The following is a 21,403-nucleotide window of genomic DNA, read 5'->3' on the forward strand; positions in this document are numbered from 1 at the left end:
TTCCAAGGAACAAAAGGGGGGAAAAGGTTCAGTGTCCCAACCCAGTCCTCCATAGGCCCCCCAGAAACAAAAGAAAAAGAAAACACTCACGCTAGACTTACCTCTCCTGGACTGCAGCCTTGTCATGCAAACAATACCTAAAGGTTTTCTTTTCTTTTAGCTAAGGTTTTTTCCTTTTGCTTATTTTTTCCTTTGTGTTTCCTTTGTTTCCTATCACACTTTTTCTTATTTTAACTCAAAAATGTATTCATTCTATTTACAACTTCACGAGAAACCTCATGGTTCATTTTCTTCATTTAACCCCAAACCTTTTTATTATAAGAGGCCCATTCAACACCTTCGTGCTACTTTCTCTACATGCCCTGGTTCCATTGCATATTCTGGAACAAAATTAATGCTTAAGACAGAGGCGTTACTTGGTGGTGCTTCAGGCTCCTTTACGCCTGCTTCCGGATCCCTGTTGACACTACACTCTCCCCAGCCCTAGGGTTTTTTGCGACACTGCTGTTACTACTTTACTTGAGACACTAGTTGCTCTGGGCCTCAAGCTCAACAGCTGACCCCTCTCAGGTTCAACACTCACCTTCACTGCCTCAACACAGTCTCTACTGTAAGCTCAACACCTTTCACAACTGCTGTTGCAATTACCTCTGTCTCCCCGCCAACCTGACTTGCTAAAACCTTAACTTCTTTGGTGACCACTGCCTCCACCCCTATGGCTGCTACAACGTCAGTCACATTAACATCAGCCACCATGGCTTCAACCATAGCAACAGTCGCTTGCTCACACCGCCTCTGCCGTGTGAGCAAGACTAGCTAAAGAGCTGGTGACTGCTGACTCAACCTGGTGAGCCAACCCAGTCTCCTGGCACACTGCAGCCTCTGGCTCCCTGCCAACCACAGCTACAGTGGCCTCTTGACTCCTTAACTACCTCTGGAGTAACCTCTAACACCATGGTTACTTCTATGGCCTCGACCACTGACTGTCTCTTCTTGGCTGATGACCCCACTTCCTGTATGGGCTGCTCTACAATCTCACTTAGATATTTTGTGAAGTATCAAAACCCTGTTTGACGGTCATTGTCACATGACTCATAAGACCATTTGTACCTAATTTGCAAAACAGTGACATTTGTAGCGTTTGTGGTGCTTGTGGTTGTGTAGAGGCCCCTCAATGTGTGATTCAAAATGGTGTGGATCCGTCTCTGTAGTTAATTATTTGTGGCATTTTGTAAAACATGCCCCTCCCGCAGACTTTGGAAGGCAATTATAGCCAATCGGAATGGTATACCAAAAATCTGAATGAAATCTGATTGAATAAATGTTGATCTGGAAAAGTTGGGGAGTTGTGTTATGATTCAAGGAATCCAGAGGAAAACAATGTTTGATTATACAACCTACGGTTCAAGAAAGTACAAAGTTCTTCCTTGGTGTACTAGGAGTGTGCGTGCTAAGTTTGCAGAGGCTGATATTGGCAACATGGTTGGATATGGGTGTTATTTAATACGAAAGAGAGTCGGAACACTTTGTGTTTTTGATTTCTGATGGAAGTTGGAAATTGAGTTTCTGGTCTTACCAAACCCTCTGGTTTAGTTCTTGTATGCACAGACAGTTTGCATCAGTATAGAACCAAAGGATGTGGTTCTGGTAGATATCCAACATCTGATACAGTGGAGACAGAGATGTCCTCTTTGAGGAGCTCATACTACCCTGATGTGGTTACCGTGGTAACCAGATAGCTGATATTAGCCTGAAGAATAAATTGCATGTTACAAGAATATTGTGGTACAATATTCATGTGTTCCATGTACCTTAGAAGAGGTGTGGCTCTGACTATTGTCTGTGTGTTTGTCCATGTATCAGGAGCTAATCTTGCAAACCGTTGGACCGATCAGTGCCAGATTTCTTGTGTACAGTGCCAGTGTCCTACATCATAAAAACGTCATAGGCAACTGACATCACTGACTGGCCACATGAAGTCCTTTTTACCTTTACTTTTGCAGCAGGCTAGCTAGATGACCTCTCTTATATTTTATAAGAAGGCCGGTCTGTGTATGTGTATACTATGTGTTGTTGTAGTTGGGCATGTTGCTACAGTACATTGCACATAATGTAGAATTTGACCTCTGCCTTTAACCATCCCAACTATTAGGAGCAGTGGTGGATGCCATTAATACTAAATATTATATACTGTAATACTTAATATTTTCAGAATTGCTAAAACTTTCATATTAACATAATTGTATGTAATCTTAGTCTCTGAAATATGAAAACAATAATGACCTTTGGACAGTGGGCGTGTAATGCTACATGATCATGTAACATTATAAGCCCAACATTACACATTACACCTGATTGCTTTTGTTTCAATATGGTTTGATCTAATGCTGCATTGTTACAGAGCTGTTCTCTAAAGTTCAGCAAGGTATACTAATAAATTCACCATCCCTCTATTTCAGAACTCTACCTTAAATTAGTGGAAGCTGACAGGTTTCAATAATTGTAATTTCACACACATTCATACTATTCGGTGCCATTTCAGCCTAGTAACTTTCTTCAAAAAATAATAACATTTAACAGGATTTTAACATTTTTCTGAAAGAGGGCATGTTCAGCTGTCAGAAAAACATATTTGTCCAGCTTTATTAATTATTCCCTAATAATCATGACCAAATTCATCACATGAAGTGGGACAAATGTCCCCCCTGTTACAGGACATATGTATATCTATTAAATAGTGTCTTCAATGCATAATTATTATAATATTCACAAGTCGGAAGTCTCGCTAGACGAGATTGAAATCTGGTCTAGAGAGACATCCGGTGTGGCTCATTCAAGACAATCACGTTGCATAGTGTTCTGTCACTATGACGTCAGATCTCACAAAAAGAAAAGAGCAAGGCCTATTGGCGCGCGTTTTTAGCTGTGGCGGACCCGGGATGGAGTTATGACATTTTTCTACTGTATCATTCATCCTAGGATATCATAACATCATAGAAAAGGTAAGGAAACCGTGGTCCAAAATTCTTATTTAAGGCATAATGTAATTTCAATCCAATGTTTTAGGATAAAATAGAATTTCAATGTAATTTCACCCCAACTTTTAATTGTGTTTGTTTTACCAATCCCTTCCCTGCATATTACCAAAAGGATATGTATATTATTTGTTGATTTCATTGAATTGTTGATTAAAAAACACCCCTGTTATATTTTGCACTGTAGCAGGGTGGACTGATAGCAGGGTAGACAGGACATAACAGGTCGGAAATTAAACCAATAAGCAAAGAAAAACCTAACAAAAACATTTAATTAAATACAATTAAGCTTATACAATTATTATAAACATTAATCTGAACAAAGAATGCAAAGATCTTTCCATTCATAATTAGTTTGACCCACTTTTTGCCCACCCAATGTAACAATGTGTCCACCCTTTTATGTTTTACATTGTAACAGGGTGGACACATTTTGGACAATAACGGTGGGATATCTTATGCTAAAGATGGCCATTACTCCTCATGTAATGAAGAATATGGTAGCACATTGTGAACACCGAGTAAGGATTTGTATATATTTATCAACCATATTTTCAGAATTATGAAAATGTATCAATTTCCTCTATAGATAAGCATAACAGTGTGGACATGTTATGCTTTACCACATCAGTAATACAACCTAAAACATTGATAAAAAGGCAAATTAAACAGTGATACTTATTCTTCTTCTGGTATAAGGTTTCCTATCAAAAATATATGCTACTTTCTGATGTCATGTGGCTAGAGGAATGGTCAGGGGACATGTGCAGGTGGATTTGCATCAATTTAACAGAGGGACAACTCAGGGACACACATTGATTTCAAGATTGTAAACATAAAAAATACATTTATCACAATTAATAACATTATAATTACATTACATTACATTACAGTCATTTAGCAGACGCTTTTATCCAAAGCGACTTACAATAAGTGCATTCAACATAGGTAGGGAACCAAAACTACTAATCACCAGAAGTGCATTTTCTGCAAAAACAAGCAACCAAGAGTATACCTAGCGCTAAGGTAAAAGTGCAATATATCAGCTACCTATTTTCCTTAAACAGATGAGACAAAATAGCTAAATCAAATGAGCAAGAGCTAAAACAAATAAGTGTATCGACTAAACAAGATCCAATAAAACAATACAACAATAAAACAAGCGTTCGTACAACTAGTTAACAAGTAGGCCAGGCAAAGAGGAAGGGTAGTGTTTCCTGAAGAACATTTGGTGAGTAACATTAGAACTAAATACTATAATAATAATGAGATTTTTTTTATTTTGTTTGAATTGTATTACTTATATTTGTAATTGAAGCTGAGAAAACATGATTGGGGACATGGCATTTTAGCTTAATACCTCTACTCAAATAAAGTGATTATTTTATATGTAATTACCCCTGAGGTACATATCATTGTGTTCTGTAGAGAGGCTTTAAAAGTATAAGATAAGCTTTTTGGAATTAGTTTTTTTGCTTAATTTACACAAGATATACTGTATGTCATGGGGACACAAATGGCACCGAATACTAGGAATGACCCACTTGCTCGATTACTTAGCTTCAGCCAAGGTTATGCACATCATATGCACTTACTACACTGCATATTGTAAATTACACTGTCTTAATTATTTTAACATTCATGCCATATGATTTAACTGTCCTTTCTATTAACTATACATTTGTTAAAGAGTGAACAGATCCCCAGCATCAACAAATCAACTGAAGAAAAGTTGAGAATCTTCATCAAAAGTGATATCATTAGATTCTACAGGCAGCCTTCATTCCCCTTCAATAGCTTTGTATTTCATTGTTTATTTTCTTTTTATTGTTATTGTTTAGATGAAAAACGTGTGTCTCTCTCACACACACACACACACACACACACACACACACACACACACACACACACACACACACACACACACACACACACACACACACACACACACACACACACACACACACACACACACACACACACACACTGACTGGCCTATTGCCCTTCTTCAAAATCAACAAATGTTGATTGTTGGTTTTGAAGAAGGCCTGTAGGTGTGCATTAGCTTTCCTGCTATATTGTTTATAGATGAAAGCACAAAAGAGCCAGAACATTTGGGAGGAGGTAGTGCCAGTAAAGAAGTCAGAAAAGGAAGAGGAGGAAATGAGGAAGAGTCTCACTGGTGGACATGAATTAGGGTGCAGACCTGACCTACATCTTATAGAAACTAATTTGGTCAAATTGAATGTGGTTTCGCAATAGCAAAACAATAGTTTAAATGGCTCAAGTATAAATATTTTTACATGCAAAGTCAGTGAATTTTATCATGAGAAATTGTGAACTGGTGCATGTGAACAATAACATCTAAGTAAGGGATAATGTACAGTGAGGCATGCATTATTGGGAAAAGACATCCAAACCGCAGGCATTGGTCTTGAAAATAAACCTAGATCGGCATAGGCTAAAAATAAACCCTGACCGACCGTTACAAATACAAAAAGATCTTTCCATTTACTCTGATATTAAGGGTGAAGACACACACATATCACTAACTCCACGACTGGTTGACTTGCTGTCGAAGTGAGGGAACAGATACTGTATGTAAACCTATGTACCTGTAAAGAAGGAAAATGTGTACATGCATTGCTTTGTCATCAGGTTTCAGCTTGCTGTCATCATATTAATCTAAGTGAAACTTGATTAACGTGTGTGTGTGTGTGTGTGTGTGTGTGTGTGTGTGTGTGTGTGTGTGTGTGTGTGTGTGTGTGTGTGTGTGTGTGTGTCAGTCAAGTGGGGTCATGTTTGTGGTTAAACCAGTATTTAGGCCAGTAGGCTGCAGTCTCATCTGGTACAGTAGACCAGATCACATCTGCCATGAAACGGTTAATCTATAGCGCTGAGTTTAATCGAGCTGAAGGGAATCTAAGCACGCGATGCTAATCCCTAGGCTATAGGATGTGTGTGTGAGTAAATATTGATATTAGTGACTGATTGATGCAATCAAAACAAACATCTGAAATCTGAGAGGCCATTTGAGCGGGTTGGTGGCAAAGCATTGCTAGTTATTACAGCCTAACTAACTAGTGTATACGCAGTGGTTCTCAACCTGTGGGTCGGGACCCCAGGGGGGTCCCCACATGATTTTTAGGGGGTCCCCAGATGACAGTGAAATGACAATTTAAGACCTTTTTAATACCTAAAAAAAGAAAAGTATAAAGACCATTACTGCATCAAAAGTAATCAACAAACTATATAAAAACAGGTCAAACATTGGTCAAATTGTCAAATAATAAGGCAAAAATTGTGAAAATAGCAAATCTACAATGCTTGGTGAGGTGTTTTGAGCTTGCAGATCTGCTATTTTCACAATATTTATCTGTGGAACAGAGTCAAACTAAATGTAATGCCTCAACACCTACATTCCAAGTGCTATTTGTCTGGGTGGGGAGTCCCCAGTTCAAATATGATTATTTTGGGGGGTCACATATTTGGTATGACATGCACAGCTGGTATTTAAAATGCGCTGTGATTGTGAACCAACTGTCCTTGTATGGGATCCCCCTTGACTCCACATCACGGACGTGTCTGTGTCCATGCGCAACACACAGAATCCTGGTCTATATAATATATAGCCTATAAAGCAAAATGAAAAACTTAAATCCTGCAAATTCATTTAGGCTAATTACAATGTAATTAGGCCTACATCAATTTCTTAGACAAAATAAAAAAGCATCAACCAACATCAACTTCTACGGGTTGGTATCAGTGGTGGAAGTAGCCTATTCCGAAATTTTACTTAAGTAAAAGTAACAATACCACAATATAAAAATACTTATAAGTAAAAGGCCTGTGTTCAAAATGTTACTTGAGTAAAAGTACAAAAGTATTGGCATCAAAATATACTTAAAGTACCAAAAGTAAAAGTACTAAAATGTTTGAAAATAGCCGATCCACAATGCATCACATCCAACACATTGTGAGCTTGTATAATAATCTATATCTGCAAAGTAACTAGTAGGCCTAACTACATTTTCAAATAATTGTAGTGTAGTAAATAAAGTACAATATTTGCCTCTGAGATGAGATGTAGTGGAGTAGTAGCCCTGAAACATGACTGTCATGTGAACCATCCATGGCTAGTGGAGTAGTAGCCTACTGAAAACTGGAAACACTCAGTAAAGTAAAAATTACCTCAAATATTTGAGTAAATGTACTTAGTTACTTATTTTACACCACTGTCTGTCTGATATACATTTTCTCATTTCGCAGCGCGCGTTCACGCACGGCCAACGCGCGGTCCCGCGGATCCAGGGCTGCATGCTGCAGGCCAGCAGCTGCAGAACAACGAGCCAACGGAGCACTGCGACTGCGGAGAGAGAGACCAGAGGGAAGAACGGGTCCGTTCACTGGACTGACTTCTGCACGGAAAAGGTAACGTTTGTATTTGTAAAGAGGAACCAAAGCCACCCCACGATGCTTTATCTCAAGGACCAACTGCGACGAATTAGCAGAATTAATACTAATATACATATAAATACTGCAACTGCCGATGATTCGTGCGCTCGTTGGTCCACCGCGGTGTGAAGAAGAGAAGAGCGCCTGTCATCTGCTCTGCAGATACTGTCTGTCTGCGGTGATAAATAACAGTGGTTGTTAACAGAGTTGTTGTGGGGTTCATTATCAGTTTATTTATCAGTCCTCTTTGCGGTGTTTTCCTCGCCCAATATGGCAAATGTAAATGAGATTGACGGGGGTTTGTTTTCTGAAACTAAACCAGGTGGTTTGGTTTGGTTTCCCCCAGAAGAGCAGCGGTTGCGTGAGGTGTTTCTTCTTGGCAGTTGTGGACGAACCCCGGAGCGATAAACCGTAGGGTAGGATATAGTATAGGCTACTATGTATTTTCATCATGAGCACCTACTAGCCTACATTTATTCAATGGTTAGTGTTCTTGGTGTTATTAATACAAAATCGACAGCCAGCCACTGCCAGCCGGTACAGCCGGGGCCGCAGAGTGAGAAACATCGCATGGAAACGCGACTAGTTGCCCGTCAACCTCACACAGACATGTCACCATAGCATGTCACTGGAGAAGGGTCTGCACTGCAGGCTGCAGGTGGAACTGTTACTGTTGTAGGCTACTGGGTTGAACTGAATTATCTTTTTTTCAGGGGGTCCGGGGCCCCTAGGGGGTCCTCAGAGATGCTGCAGGGGGCCCGCCAAATCTTTGTGTGATAGGGACTTAATTTTAACCACTTGAATTTTCGGGGGAAAGGTTTGGTGTAGAGGAGGAAAAAGAGCAGACCAAGTACCGAGCCAAAGGTCAAGTTTACAAAGTATTGAGGGTTTAAGTTTAAGTCATTAAAAATGTCTGAAAACACACATTTAACATGAATCCAATAGTGGGGGTCCCTGCTTCATCTCTCTCTGTCAGCTAAGGGGTCCTTGGCCTGAAATGTGTTGAAGACCCCTGTTTTACATCCCTTGTTAGTTAAACAACAACCTTTAAACAGCCTTCTTTTGTAGCCTATCTTGATGTTTTTGTGGGTGTTGATATTGTGTCCTTTTTGTGATAGCCTATATTCTTTTTAATAATTAAGAATGAATAACAATCTGATTGGAGGGGGATTGAAACTGCTATTCCATCCATTTGGTTTTGAGTTTCGCTGACAATGTTTAAAATATAGGAGGGAAATTCTTTTCACATCGTTGTTGCAGAAGTATTCCAGTGTCTTATGTGCTCTTGTCTCTTGTTATGTCTGTTTACTGACACTGATATCTCATGTTGATCCTTGCTTGGATGTCATAGAAACGTGGGTGTGGCTGATCACAGACACTACAACTAAACACTCAACCAGATACAATACTTTGTCGTGAACAAGCTCATTCTGCTTGTTTGACCATTCATTCATTCACCCCCCTTTGTGTTTTTAAACCTGCAGGACCTGCTTTCAGAGGCTTCTACAGTATAAAAAACAGGACTTTCTACTCAGCAGCTGGAAGGCAGCAGTTGATCCATGCAAACTTCACTGGAAAAAGGACAGAGGGAGGCAAAGCAGTAAAAAAAATCTAGTTTTCATTGAATGATCCTTGAAAACCTTCATGGACACAGTGCGAGATGGAGAGAATGGGAGACAGCAGAGGAACATTATAGCAACACAGAGGACCTCCAGGATAGACAGTGTGGATCTTTCTCATCTAGTAAGCTTTATCTATCTATGTTTGGGATGTGGAACCCAGGACTACCCTTCTGACGAGAAAAGTACCAGCTTGTGTCTGTGGAGAGAAACTAAAGTATCATTTTAATATGGATAACAATTTAATTATTTCTTTGGCTTTCAAGATCCATGAAGGATAACGTTACTGGAAATACAGTGTGATTTGATTTGTACCGGACGTTGGGCCACACTCTTGTCTGTCTCCTCCACCATCGCTGCAAACATGGACTCCATCAGCTCCACTAAAACCTACTGCAGTCATCAACCGATGCCATATTAATATCCATATCAACGCCCAGCTCTAAAGAGCTCTGAGCTAACGGCTGCCTGGATGGAGATATGCGACTGTGACCTGCAGTTTATCTTTCTGTATTTGAGAAATGTCTGAAGTGAGGATGCCTGCGTGCTTTGGAAGAGGAGATCTGAGGGATGGGTCGTCCATTTATACAAAGATCTACAGACATGTGTCGCCACTCTGCTCCTTCCTCCTCTCCCTCTTTCTTCTCCTCTCCTCTGTGGGTTCTCCCACTCTGTCCATCCACATGGAAACAGTGGAGAGCCACAGTGAGTTTACTTGTGAGCCCATCAGACTCAGGATGTGTCAGGACCTAACGTATAACACCACCTTCATGCCCAACCTACTCAACCATTATGACCAGCAGACGGCCGCACTGGCGATGGAGGTAGGCTGTGTGTGCGTGTGTGTGTGTGTGTGTGTGTGTGTGTGTGTGTGTGTGTGTGTGTGTGTGTGTGCGCGTGCGTGCATGCATGTTCTCTTAACAGTGTGCTAAAATGTATGTGCTCAATTTATTGAACTTTTGTAGGCAGGCTTATAGGAACCCTGCACAGCAGCTGCTGTTTTCTGTATGTTAGTAAAAGAGGGGAGACCAACCACATAGTTCTAACACTTACATCTCCTGCTACATTACTGAGGGGTCACTGCAGTTCAACTGAAAGTTCATGCTTTACTACATTGGATGAGAAAGGCTAATCATGTTACAGCAAGAAGGCTGCATGTACTCCATGTACATGTATTCTACTGTTATACCATCCCTCCACCCTTTTTGGCACTGACTTATTATCTCCACATTTGTACTTGCTGCTCATTGACTTTTTAGTTGCCGGTATGTTAGTTTAGATTGATGATAGGGTCACATAATTATGTTATGTTATGTTATATTGCACCACAGTTAGTAGATTGCTACATCTAGGAACGGCACAAGTAGGTTACTGTGATCCTAATAACCCATTTATCAATAAGGATTGCCCTAAACTTGTCTGGTTATCCCAGTTACTTTGCACTCTAAATCCTGGAACACTTCCCTGTTGTTGGTTGATAAATGTTCATACTGACTTTGCACTTTGTCAGCCACTCTGGATAAGAGCCTACATTGTAAATTGATCGTACATTGTATAGTTGGCATGGATGGTTTTTCTTTTAATCACATATACATACAGGCATATCCTCATACAAAATATACAGTTACAAAATGTATTGTCGAGTTGAGTTTAGAGGTATTTGCTTTACTAATCTCAAATCTGAAATATTCATTTGCGAAGTATATTCAATAATACCATGAATGCTTGTTGATCAAATTCTGGACATCCCCAAATTCTCTCAAATGTAATGATGATAGATCATCCTATTTGGTCGACCAAATTCCAATAGCCTGTCAGTTGACACATTTGGCTGCCTATGAGTAAGCAGGCTGCAAGAAATCTAGGTGTGTATTTTGATGGAGACCTCCTTCTTTGAAGATCAAGTAAAGAGTTCAGATATAATTTTTCCAACTCAGAAAGATGAAAGGTCATTTTGATCTTTTGATGACTTAAAGAGTTGTACATTACATGCTTTTATATTCCCTCACTTGGACTATTGCATTGCTCTCTACTCTGGTACTGGACAGGGCTCTCTAAGCTGGCTCCAGGTGGTTCGAAATGCATCTGCTAGGATTATTAGTGGTTCTGGGAGACGTACTGTATCACCCCTGTGCTGGTTGCCCTGCATTGTTTCCAAGTTAGTCAACGTATTGGCTTAAAATTATACTAACTTTTAAGGCATTACATGGCGTGGCTCTAAAGGACGTTATTGATCTTTTGTCCACTTATCGTGTACCTTAAGGGGTAATTCAGACCACTGCAATTTTCTCCGCAACTTTATAATGCTTAATTTATGCTCTCGGACTCGGTGCGATGGTTTTACGTGGTGAAAATAGCAATAGAGTTGCAAGTTCACATCGTGTCACATCCATGGCATATTGTGAGATGGTAGATTGTCTGTTTTCGGCAAGTGACACTGTTGTACACTGCTTAAAACCCAATTTGGTCTTGGTCTGAACTAGGTTTAAGATCTAAAGTAGGGGTCCTGCTAGTCGTCCCAGGCTGGTGGTGACCAAGTTTGATTGAGCCTTTGGACTCGGAGTGCCCCCAGCATCTGGAAAGACATGCAGGTTGAACTTAAAGCCATAAATAAAACGGCTACAGACCTTAGTTTTCAACGTCTGAAATACATTTTAAAATCACCCCAAGGGATTAAGTATAATGTATATCCAGTATAATGTTTTTCTTGGAGCCGAGGTAACATGAATTTTATTTCAAATTAAAAAGACAATATAAGTAGCCCAATCATCAATAATGATCATTATTTAATATACAGGGATTGGTCAAGTAGACATTGGTGCAGGGTTAGTTAACTACTGATTTAATGAGAAAAGACTAAGAGGATGTCTGCACACTGTTTTATTTGCTCCCAGCATGTTTTAACATGAGAGACCAAATCCCTCTTAAATGTACAGACTGCAGAGAGCAACAGAGCCCTCATGGCTGTAAAACAGTATTGTTTTCTCATTCACTGTTTTTTAATTATTTTATCCTGTACCTGTTTTCGGATGTGCGTCCCCTTGGAATGCAACTAATTGACACACACATAATGGTCTCATAGGGGCAATGTCCGATGCATTGATTGGACAATGCAAAACCTACTCTATGTACGGTCTTATAAAACAAGATATTCACCAAAGCCAACGGAAAGATGTATGCACAAACCGATACAGAAAAACACATACGTGTTTTTGGTGATCTCCCTCTAAAACTGTAATGTACTGAGGGATCTGAAGGCTGAGGAATGCATCACTTGCAGGTAGACACTGAGTCCTGGCTGTGTGTTCTCGTGACCACGGTTTACAATCAGACAGCAAAATAAGCTGTTTTGTGAACAGTTGAGGCTGTCCTCTCTTCACCTGGTTGTCCATCTACCGTCAGTCGGGTGTATATGGGGTGCACTGACGGATTAGCAGAATAAGGCACCAACCGTGTACTCTTGTTGCCATAATTTTGAGACCGCCCTCATGACCTTTTGTTTAATCTCATCTGTTTGTTTAATCTCATCTGTTAATCTCTCTATCTCTCATTCATATCTTTTTCTGTTGTTTATTGTAGTAGTGAAGTATAAACCACATATAACCATTTGAACGGAAGGTGTTAGAGGGATGGGCACGAGTGGGTCAGTGAACCAAGGTGCTCTCTGAGTGGTTCAGACAAACATCACAATAAGGTGCTCTGTGATTGGCTAAGAGATACACATGCTTCTCAGCGCTAGGAGAACATTGGTTTTCCAGGTAGTGAATAATAAGGTGCTATGTTACACAGGATCTGAATGGCATAGCACACACACACACACACACACACACACACACACACACACACACACACACACACACACACACACACACACACACACACACACACACACACACACACACACACACACACACACACTCTATCCATCCTTCTCACGTTTCTGCTCTCCACCTCCTTTGTGAAGAAGGGAGAGAGAGGCACAAGGACTCATGTTGGGTAGAGAAGGGTGTTGCTTGGTAACCAGAGCAGTACAATGATGCTAGTAGCAGCGTCACACAGAGGCTACCGTTTTACTATTTGATGGTTTTTTTAACACTTAGGTTTATTTTTTAATGAGATAACGTGTTTCCAGGCCAAACCCGGCAACAGATGGGTGTGGTGGGGGGGGGGGATGTGTGGCAGTCTGCTGCTGTTGACCAGGCTCTTGGCATTCCTATCTAGGTTTCAAGGTTTTTACTGTGACATGTTTACAATACAACTGTTGCAACATAGCACAAAGTGTAATTCTTGTACTTAGAGCTACCTCAATATTGTGGATTAAAATAAAAAAGTTATAGTGTAATAATAACAAAACTGTGTGTGTGTGTGTGTGTGTGTGTGTGTGTGTGTGTGTGTGTGTGTGTGTGTGTGTGTGTGTGTGTGTGTGTGTGTGTGTGTGTGTGTGTGTGTGTGTGTGTGTGTGTGTGTGTGTGTGTGTGTGTGTGTGTGTGCGTCCACGCGCATTAAGTTAAGTCATAAGTCTGGATGTTGAACCGTATAGCTTAACTCATGTTGTGCCTGCAGTACAGCAGTAAGCGTATCATATGAAAAACACTGTGGGATGACAACGGCTCAGATTAATTCTATGCACAGCTGTTGATGGCTGTTCAATACCAGATGAACATGTTCATTTAACTCTGAGAGTGTACACGACCCCCTGACTGTAATGTTACATTTATACACTCTCAGAGTTACAAATGGATAAATTAACACTGAGGCTTTTACTGTGTGGCTACATTCTGCTTGTTTAATGATAGAGCATTTTTTATGTGCTCATGTGAAAACCACATGAATGTCACTAACGGCCGTAATGGCTCTGTTGCATTTAGTCATGAGAGGGATTTGGTCTCTCCTGTTAAAACATGCAGCGTTGATGAGAGAGAATAATTTCACCTGCTGTCAAACAGAAAAAAAAAACTTTCATCTCCAAAACAGACAGGAACTGAGAAATAAAATGACAAGCGTGCTTTTTTAGATTGAGTGTTCTAAATGGGCTCCAAGGCTGTCAGAGTCGTGCTGTACAACTAGGCAAGCTGATAAAAGACAGCAGACTTTCAGATCAGCTTGATTCCCCCGACGTCGTGTCAAGACACGCCTCGTCCGGATCCAGAAGAGTCTGTTATTGAACTTGGTTTGACCCAGGAAACATGGATGCTTGTAACTGACACCCTGCATTACACCAGCGTCTGTTGTCTGCTCTGACCTGGCCTGGCTCAGTGGGAGGCAGGAAATGGAATAATGTCTCTCATGGGATACCAGCTATATAATGCCAGCTTTTGTGCATTTGTGTGCATGTGTGGTGAGTGAATTAGATTTTACCAATAAGATATCATTATATAAAAATAATAATTAGGAGGTGCGACAGATAATGGAACTAATTGATTTAATCGATTATAAAAAGAAAATAATCGATTTACCAGAATAGCGAAAATAGCAGATCTACAACCTCGCGACGTGATGCGACTCAGATTGTCCATCGGCTATTTCTGCAATTGTTTTGCGATACAGTTGTATGACAAAGTAGAAAATAGGGCTTAAATGGTAACGGTAATCAGATTAATCGATTATTCAGTACATTGAAAAAGTAATCAACAGAATTATCGCTAAGAAAATAATCAGTAGCTGCAGCCCTAATAAATTCTGACTAATTTGTTGCTTAAATAATCTTTTAATCCATTGTCATATCCTTCAGTGTATTTTGGAAGTGTTGCTGTTGGCTCTGTTTTGACCATGAAACCATAGACCATTTCGTCTACCATACCAGCCCTGACAAAAAAGGATAGTCATTTTGTATTTTAAAACAAAATATGGACGACAGAGACACATATGCCCTGCACATATAACCAGTAGGCATGTAACAATTCACTCAACTCACGATACGATTCGAATCACGATATTAGGTTCACGATACGATTTTCACGATTCTTTAAACACCAAATTAGTTTCCAGACAAATTGTTTTTTTTATATTATTTCTCTTACACAAATCCAGTATTTTCTTCTCTTTTTTTTTCTTTTTCTTTTCTTCTTTTTTTTTTTTACAATACTGTTTTTTCTTATCCTCTTTTCAATACAGTAGCAAATGACTGAAAACTCATCCATGTATCAGTGACATATTGTTTCTGGTAGCATGTGTATCCTGTGGTAATGATGCACATAAAGACACGACAGGGTAAAACAATTTTGTCACCTGTTATTGCAGCTATGTTAAATAAACCCTCACATAATCACGGCTCCCAGGGCAGCTGAGCAGGAAGGCAACTGAACTAACAGCTGGTTGTTCTGTCCACGAAAATGGTTAAACTAATTCTGTTGACATTCTGCACTTAAACCCGTTGGGAGAGCATCAGCATATCTATCGAAATACAACTACTTTTCATCAACAGTAGTTTAACATCAGCAGAAATATTCACTATTTCTTTTAAAAGTAGCTACATTATGAACACTGTACTTTTTCAGTGCTTTAATTTTGGATCCTAAGTAGGTCATTGACTTCACTCATGCCTAATCAGAATCTGTTTATTGGCCAGGCATGTTCACATAGGAATTGTACTTGTGCTCTCACACAGAAGAAAACATTTCTAAAATATAATAATACAGTATTAAGATTTAATATACCTTTAATATAATACAGTAAAAAAAAAAGGAATAATGATGAGGGTGATCAGTATTGGATGTGTATACTGTACATATGTGTTGAAACAAATGATCTGCATTTCTATGTATGATCTACATTTCTATAGCGCCTTTTATCCCAAGCGCTTTAAAATGTGTGTTTCATTCATCCATTCACACAGCGATGGTGGAGACAGCCTTGCAAGGTCACTCCCAACCGGATCCTCAAGAGCAGTTAGGGGTTCATTGTCTTGCTCCAGGACACTTCGACTAGATGCCAGGAGGAGCTGGGGATTGAATCAGGAACCCTGACCTCCATGTCCTGAGCCAATACCGCCTCAGACAAGTCACGTGTCATCTATTGTACAGACCAGTTATAGTAGTTCAGCAATTCAGCAATTAAAAAAATAACAGCTTCACAGAACCAATGCAGAGACTTTAGGGCGGCGGATGGTATCAGTATTGGTTTTCAAAGCAGTGGGCGTAAGTTTGTTACTACTGCTTTTCTCCAGCATCCATAATATTCAATTACTTGAATTTAGATTACCCCAGAGGGGCGAAGTTGGCTACGCAAGACTGTAAATATAGAAATAATATTTGTCCACTTATGTTACAGGTATTGAATATGTACATACTGTATATCGTCGCCGTCGGGCAGGACCCACCCATCTCCGTATTCTAACTTTTTGTGTTTCTTTGTAAATTAATGCCCTACTTTCACTCATACTATAGCGTCACACAGAAGCATGAAAAATAGCAGATTCTCAAGCTCGAAATTTTGAGCTTGTAGATCTGCTACTTTTGCTATTTTTTCATTTGAATCCTAACAGTTTTGGACATATGAGGTTTCCACCCGACAGAGACGATATGCATATCTTCTGTGTGTCCATGGCCATGGTTCTATTTATTTTCTGAAACTCTTGTGTTGTAAAGCAGAAGCAGCGCTGCCTCCATGCTGTGTTGTTCAGTAAGGTGGAGAGATGATTTTAAAAGCTTTCTCAGGAGTTTCTTGACTGTTCTCCTGGTGTGGTGCTTTGTTTTGTTTGGAGATGATCTCTTGAAGTTGATATGTGCTTCAATTAGGGCTGGGAGATATGACTTCAAATCAATAACACGATAATCTAAAACATTTGTGAAATTTGTGAACAATTGTGAAAATATCTGCAAACTCGCAATGCTTCACAATGCGACCCTTTGTGAGCTTGAGATTTGTCTATTTCCACACTTTTTGTATAGTAGTATTCTACAGGGTTAACTGGTTAATCAGACTAATCAATGTAGTCGATTATACAATATATTATTATAATTGTATTGTGTTCATTGATAAATAATAAATTAAAAAAAATATATAATAATTCAAACCCTGCTTCTCGATTATTCGATTACCTACATGAGCAAGATGAAGTCTGTTATTGGTTTTAAATAATCAGTTTCAATATATATTTTGTTGCCCAGCCCTAGCTTATATACTGTATGTGTGGTTCACTAGCATCTAATTGGGCCGATGTGCTACCTTTTGGGATTTTTTTTTCAATTCCTATTTTTGATATCTAATTGGGCCGTTGTATTGTGAGTGAGAATGATTGGCAGATTAGGTTAGATTTCCTATGATTTTGAGTGACAGGTTATGATAATGGAGAGTGCTACAGGATATGTGTAGTTGATGGCCAGGGCCAATGGCTAACTGTGTGTGTGTGTGTGTGTGTGTGTGATTGACAGTAGACGCTAATGGTGCCAGCTGTCATCTCTCACCAGTGCTAACTAGCCGCTAATCTCTCCCTCCACTCCACAATGGAGACATTGATTCTGACAGAGCTGCTATTCTCTGTCGCTGCACAACAACACTCAATTAAACCTGAGAGAGAGAGAGAGAGAGAGAGAGAGAGAAAGAAAGGATGGAAGTGGAACGGAATGAAGAGGGGGGCAAAAAAAAAGGCAAAGTGGCCTTAACGCGCGTGTGTGTGTGCGCACACATGCGCTCTCGCTCTTCTCGTGCACTCGCGGGCGTGTGTGTGTGTGGTCGCCGAAATGAGTCCTTTAGGAACAATGGACCTCACAATACAGGCACAGCTCATAATGCCTCCGCTCCTCCTTGCAGTGTATGTGTTTTTTCCTCCATATGACATAGCATGTTATGGTTCCCCCCGAGGGTACAGGTTATTACATTAGTGTGTGTGTGTGTGTGTGTGTGTGTGTGTGTGTGTGTGTGTGTGTGTGTGTGTGTGTGTGTGTGTGTGTGTGTGTGTGTGTGTGTGTGTGTGTGTGTGTGTGTGTGTGTGTGTGTGTGTGTGTGTGTGTGTGTGTGTGTGTGTGTGTGCATGAATGCATGCAGTGCATGTTTATTTTAATCCTAGTGGGAGTTTGTATGCAGTCTAGGTCAAGGTCTGATGTGTCTGTGCGTGTTGGGTGCTATTGTGTAGGCCTGTTTTAAACGTTCTCCCATCAAGTCATTTCCCATCAGAACTCTTTGTCTGTTCTGATTTTACACAATCAGAACGCCGAACAGGCACACTGAGGCAGAGATGGAGGAAAAATCAAGTCTAGTTTTATTAAGAAGCTGAGATTGAGGGGAATGAGTCTTGAATCATGGTTATAGATGCAAACATGGGGGTCCGAATTCTGAGAGAGCAGTCCGCAAGTTGTCAGGTTGAAAGGGCTTGAAGGGGGTTATCCATGCCCATGGGACAGGGCCAGCTTCGGGGAGAAGGTGCAAGCAGGCTAAAGTACAAAGGGGATAAGACAAGGCCACAACGTTAATCCAGGCAGTAGGCAGAGGTCAGAACATGAATAAACAGGCAGAATAAGCAAGTTAATTACAATAGGGTTTGGCAAAAGTATCAGGCAAAGAAATTGTCTTATTAGCAGACTAAATAAAATATGACAGGCAATAAATACTGAGACTACCGATTAGTGGAAATGGGCACAGCCGTGTGGGGGTGAGATCTCCCGTGGACATGGGCGTGACACACACAATGTGTTGAGTTTTGTATGATTGTCATTTTATTATTGTGTATTTTGTAACTAAAGCGTCTCAAATCTGGTAATAACAGCACAATTCTGGTAATGGCAGGCTCTAGGTCACTTCAGGTTCATTCAGAATTGTATAAGAGATCCACAGAAGTTTAATCATTTAATCATGGAAGTATATTTATCAGCAAAATGAATTGAATTAGGTTTTTTTTTGTGCTGGATTGTGAAGTTACATGCTAATGCTGGACATCAGGAAGTCAAATGATGACTCGGTCACTCTGGTAGACTATTTAATGGCTGCACTGCAAGAAAACCCATTAACAATCATAAAACACACCACTGCTCTCTGTGACCCTTTTACAGCTGTGTGTGTGTGTGTGTGTGTGTGTGTGTGTGTGTGTGTGTGTGTGTGTGTGTGTGTGTGCGTGTGCGTGTGTGCGTGTGCGTGTCGATTCTGTATGATGATTGGTTAGTAGATACTGTATACTATATCTACTGTACCAGTAAGGGACAACGAAGAATGTCCATGCACACTCCAAGGGTGAAATAATTAATTAATAAAACATTCAGCAACAAAACAGAAGAAAATATAATTAGACAATAATAGACCGATAATTATGAGCTGAAACCAGCTACAGTTTTGCCTCGATGCTGCATGTGTGAGTTGGGACTTATGCAGGCTATTACATTACACTTATACAATTTATCGGGAACAGTACAAATTCTGACATTTCTATGTATAATTGTCCAACTCAGTTTGACTGCTTTGATAAATAAACTAAATATCAAACTATATTTAAATATTTGTCTTACAGAAACAGAGGTAGAGCCTCTATTTTATTTGTCTTTGTTTTTTTTTGCCTATAATATTAATACTCTCAATAGTCCATCAAAATGACCATTTTAATATAAAGTGCAATTCAGTAGCCAAAAAGGCGCACAGTCAAGCAATTTAATTGAATGAAATGGTGTCTTCAGTATGTTTCCTGGCACAAATGCCAGGAAACATGCTCTCTCCGAAATCCATTAAAAGGTTTTCTTTCGGACTCGAGGCACATGCCGTACGAGGGGGAGGGACGGAAGGAGGAGTTTCGCATGCACATCGGAGATCACGTAGGTTCCCATAGGAATGAATGTACTAAACGGAATTAAGGACATCACACAGAGCTCAGTGGAAAACGAGGCGTAAGTCTTCAATAGAGCATTCTGTGTGTAAAGCAAATAGCTAGCCAAGCCTACCTTCACATGAGGAATCCTGGAGCTGTCAATCACACCTCGTTCCTTAAGCCTTGTATTGAGTTTGTGTTCAAGAGGCTGTCGACGCCAACAGCATGCAGATACAGTATGTGGTGCAAGTATGTGCTGGAGGTGTCCAGAAACCAACTTAAAATGAAGTTGGTTCTTCATTCCATTTGTGTCAAAACATGTCTGCCAATGAATTTGAAATATAAATATAAATAATTTGATCATCTCCTATTCAGTAATTTTTTGTGCGGGCCTCTGCAGGTTTTTTTTTTATTCCTTATTTTCTCACCACTTCACTGAGTGACTGTCTGTATTTTCATGTGAAATGACTGATGAGAAAAAGTCCCTCTTTAAAAGAGTCTAGGAATAGGAAGGAGGTTTAGGTCATTTGATCTTTGGTCATATTATGCAGGGTTTCACATTGCAACTCAAGTTAATGTTATCCTGGGGAACAGTCTCATGAAGTCATGTGGTGGATAAACTTACCATGAAGCATTTCAAATCTTGTATTAACACATTGATTGCCAAGATATTAAACATAGTTTTCTATCCCCGTGCCGGCGTATAATTACCTCAATCCGATGATATTTGAAACGCCGTGGAACCGACATTGTGTAAAAAAAACACACGGAAAAAGTTTCCTGTGAGTAGACGGAAGGATCTGTGTATCCATGGGAACGACACGTTTCCAACCGCGATCCGCCATTTTGGAGCTTTGGTCCGCTGAAAACGAGTGGTTTTCAATGGAAAAAAAAGAAACTGAGTTACAGCCGTTTTTCTGAAAATCCCATCATTGGGGCGGATGGAAGTGACGTTTTTTGGAATGATGTCACATCCACATTTTTCTTCTCTGAGAGACGATCGATCATTCCAAAGCTGTGTTAGGTCGCCCCTTGTGGAATTTTCCCCAAAAAATGTAAAAATGAGTTAACTCGATCTAGGCAATCAAGCGATGGATTCTAAAAACGAGTTAACTCGATCTAGGCAATCAATGTGTTAAATAGTGTATTTTAAAAATAACAAAATCCATTGGATTATTCAGTTCTGTATGTGCCTCTGGTTCTTGTGGTCTGGAAAGTCCCAGAGAGTTTGATTGATTGATTTCTTTATTGATCATGAAAAGAATAAAGCCATAATAACATACATCTGACCCACCATAATCAAAAGGATAACGCAAAAAAGCCTGCAGTCCTTGGTATGAGATGTGTATGAAGTCATACACATACACAAGGAGGAGAGAGAGATGGCCTGGTAATTTGTTATTAAACATACAGTAGAGTTTAATAACGATTTCTGTCCAATATATAGCATTATCATTTCTGATTTGTGTAGGGAGACATTTTAATTTGCAGCAAATGTTTTCCTCCCCCTCTTGCAGCCAGCTATTCAGACCATTGCCTGCCTCCTGGCTCACCTTGTGCTCCAC

The 21,403-nt window shown here is 40.0% G+C and overlaps 1 protein-coding gene across 2 annotated transcripts in view; it reads left to right on the plus strand.

Moving 5' to 3' along the window:
* The first annotated feature begins 7,382 nt into the window (after nt 1-7,382).
* The window catches only part of fzd3b (frizzled class receptor 3b), a 44,922-nt gene continuing 30,901 nt past the window's right edge, over nt 7,383-21,403 (plus strand). For both annotated transcript variants that reach the window (XM_080427202.1, XM_080427203.1), the window contains exons 1-2: nt 7,383-7,466; nt 8,975-9,933. In XM_080427202.1, coding sequence (XP_080283328.1) covers nt 9,631-9,933 — 303 coding nt within the window. In that variant the 5' untranslated portion in view covers nt 7,383-7,466; nt 8,975-9,630. The remainder of the gene's footprint in view (nt 7,467-8,974; nt 9,934-21,403) is intronic.

The sequence above is a fragment of the Gymnoscopelus braueri genome (assembly GCF_963280865.1).
Source record: "Gymnoscopelus braueri genome assembly, chromosome: 1".
Lineage (NCBI taxonomy): Eukaryota > Metazoa > Chordata > Actinopteri > Myctophiformes > Myctophidae > Gymnoscopelus > Gymnoscopelus braueri.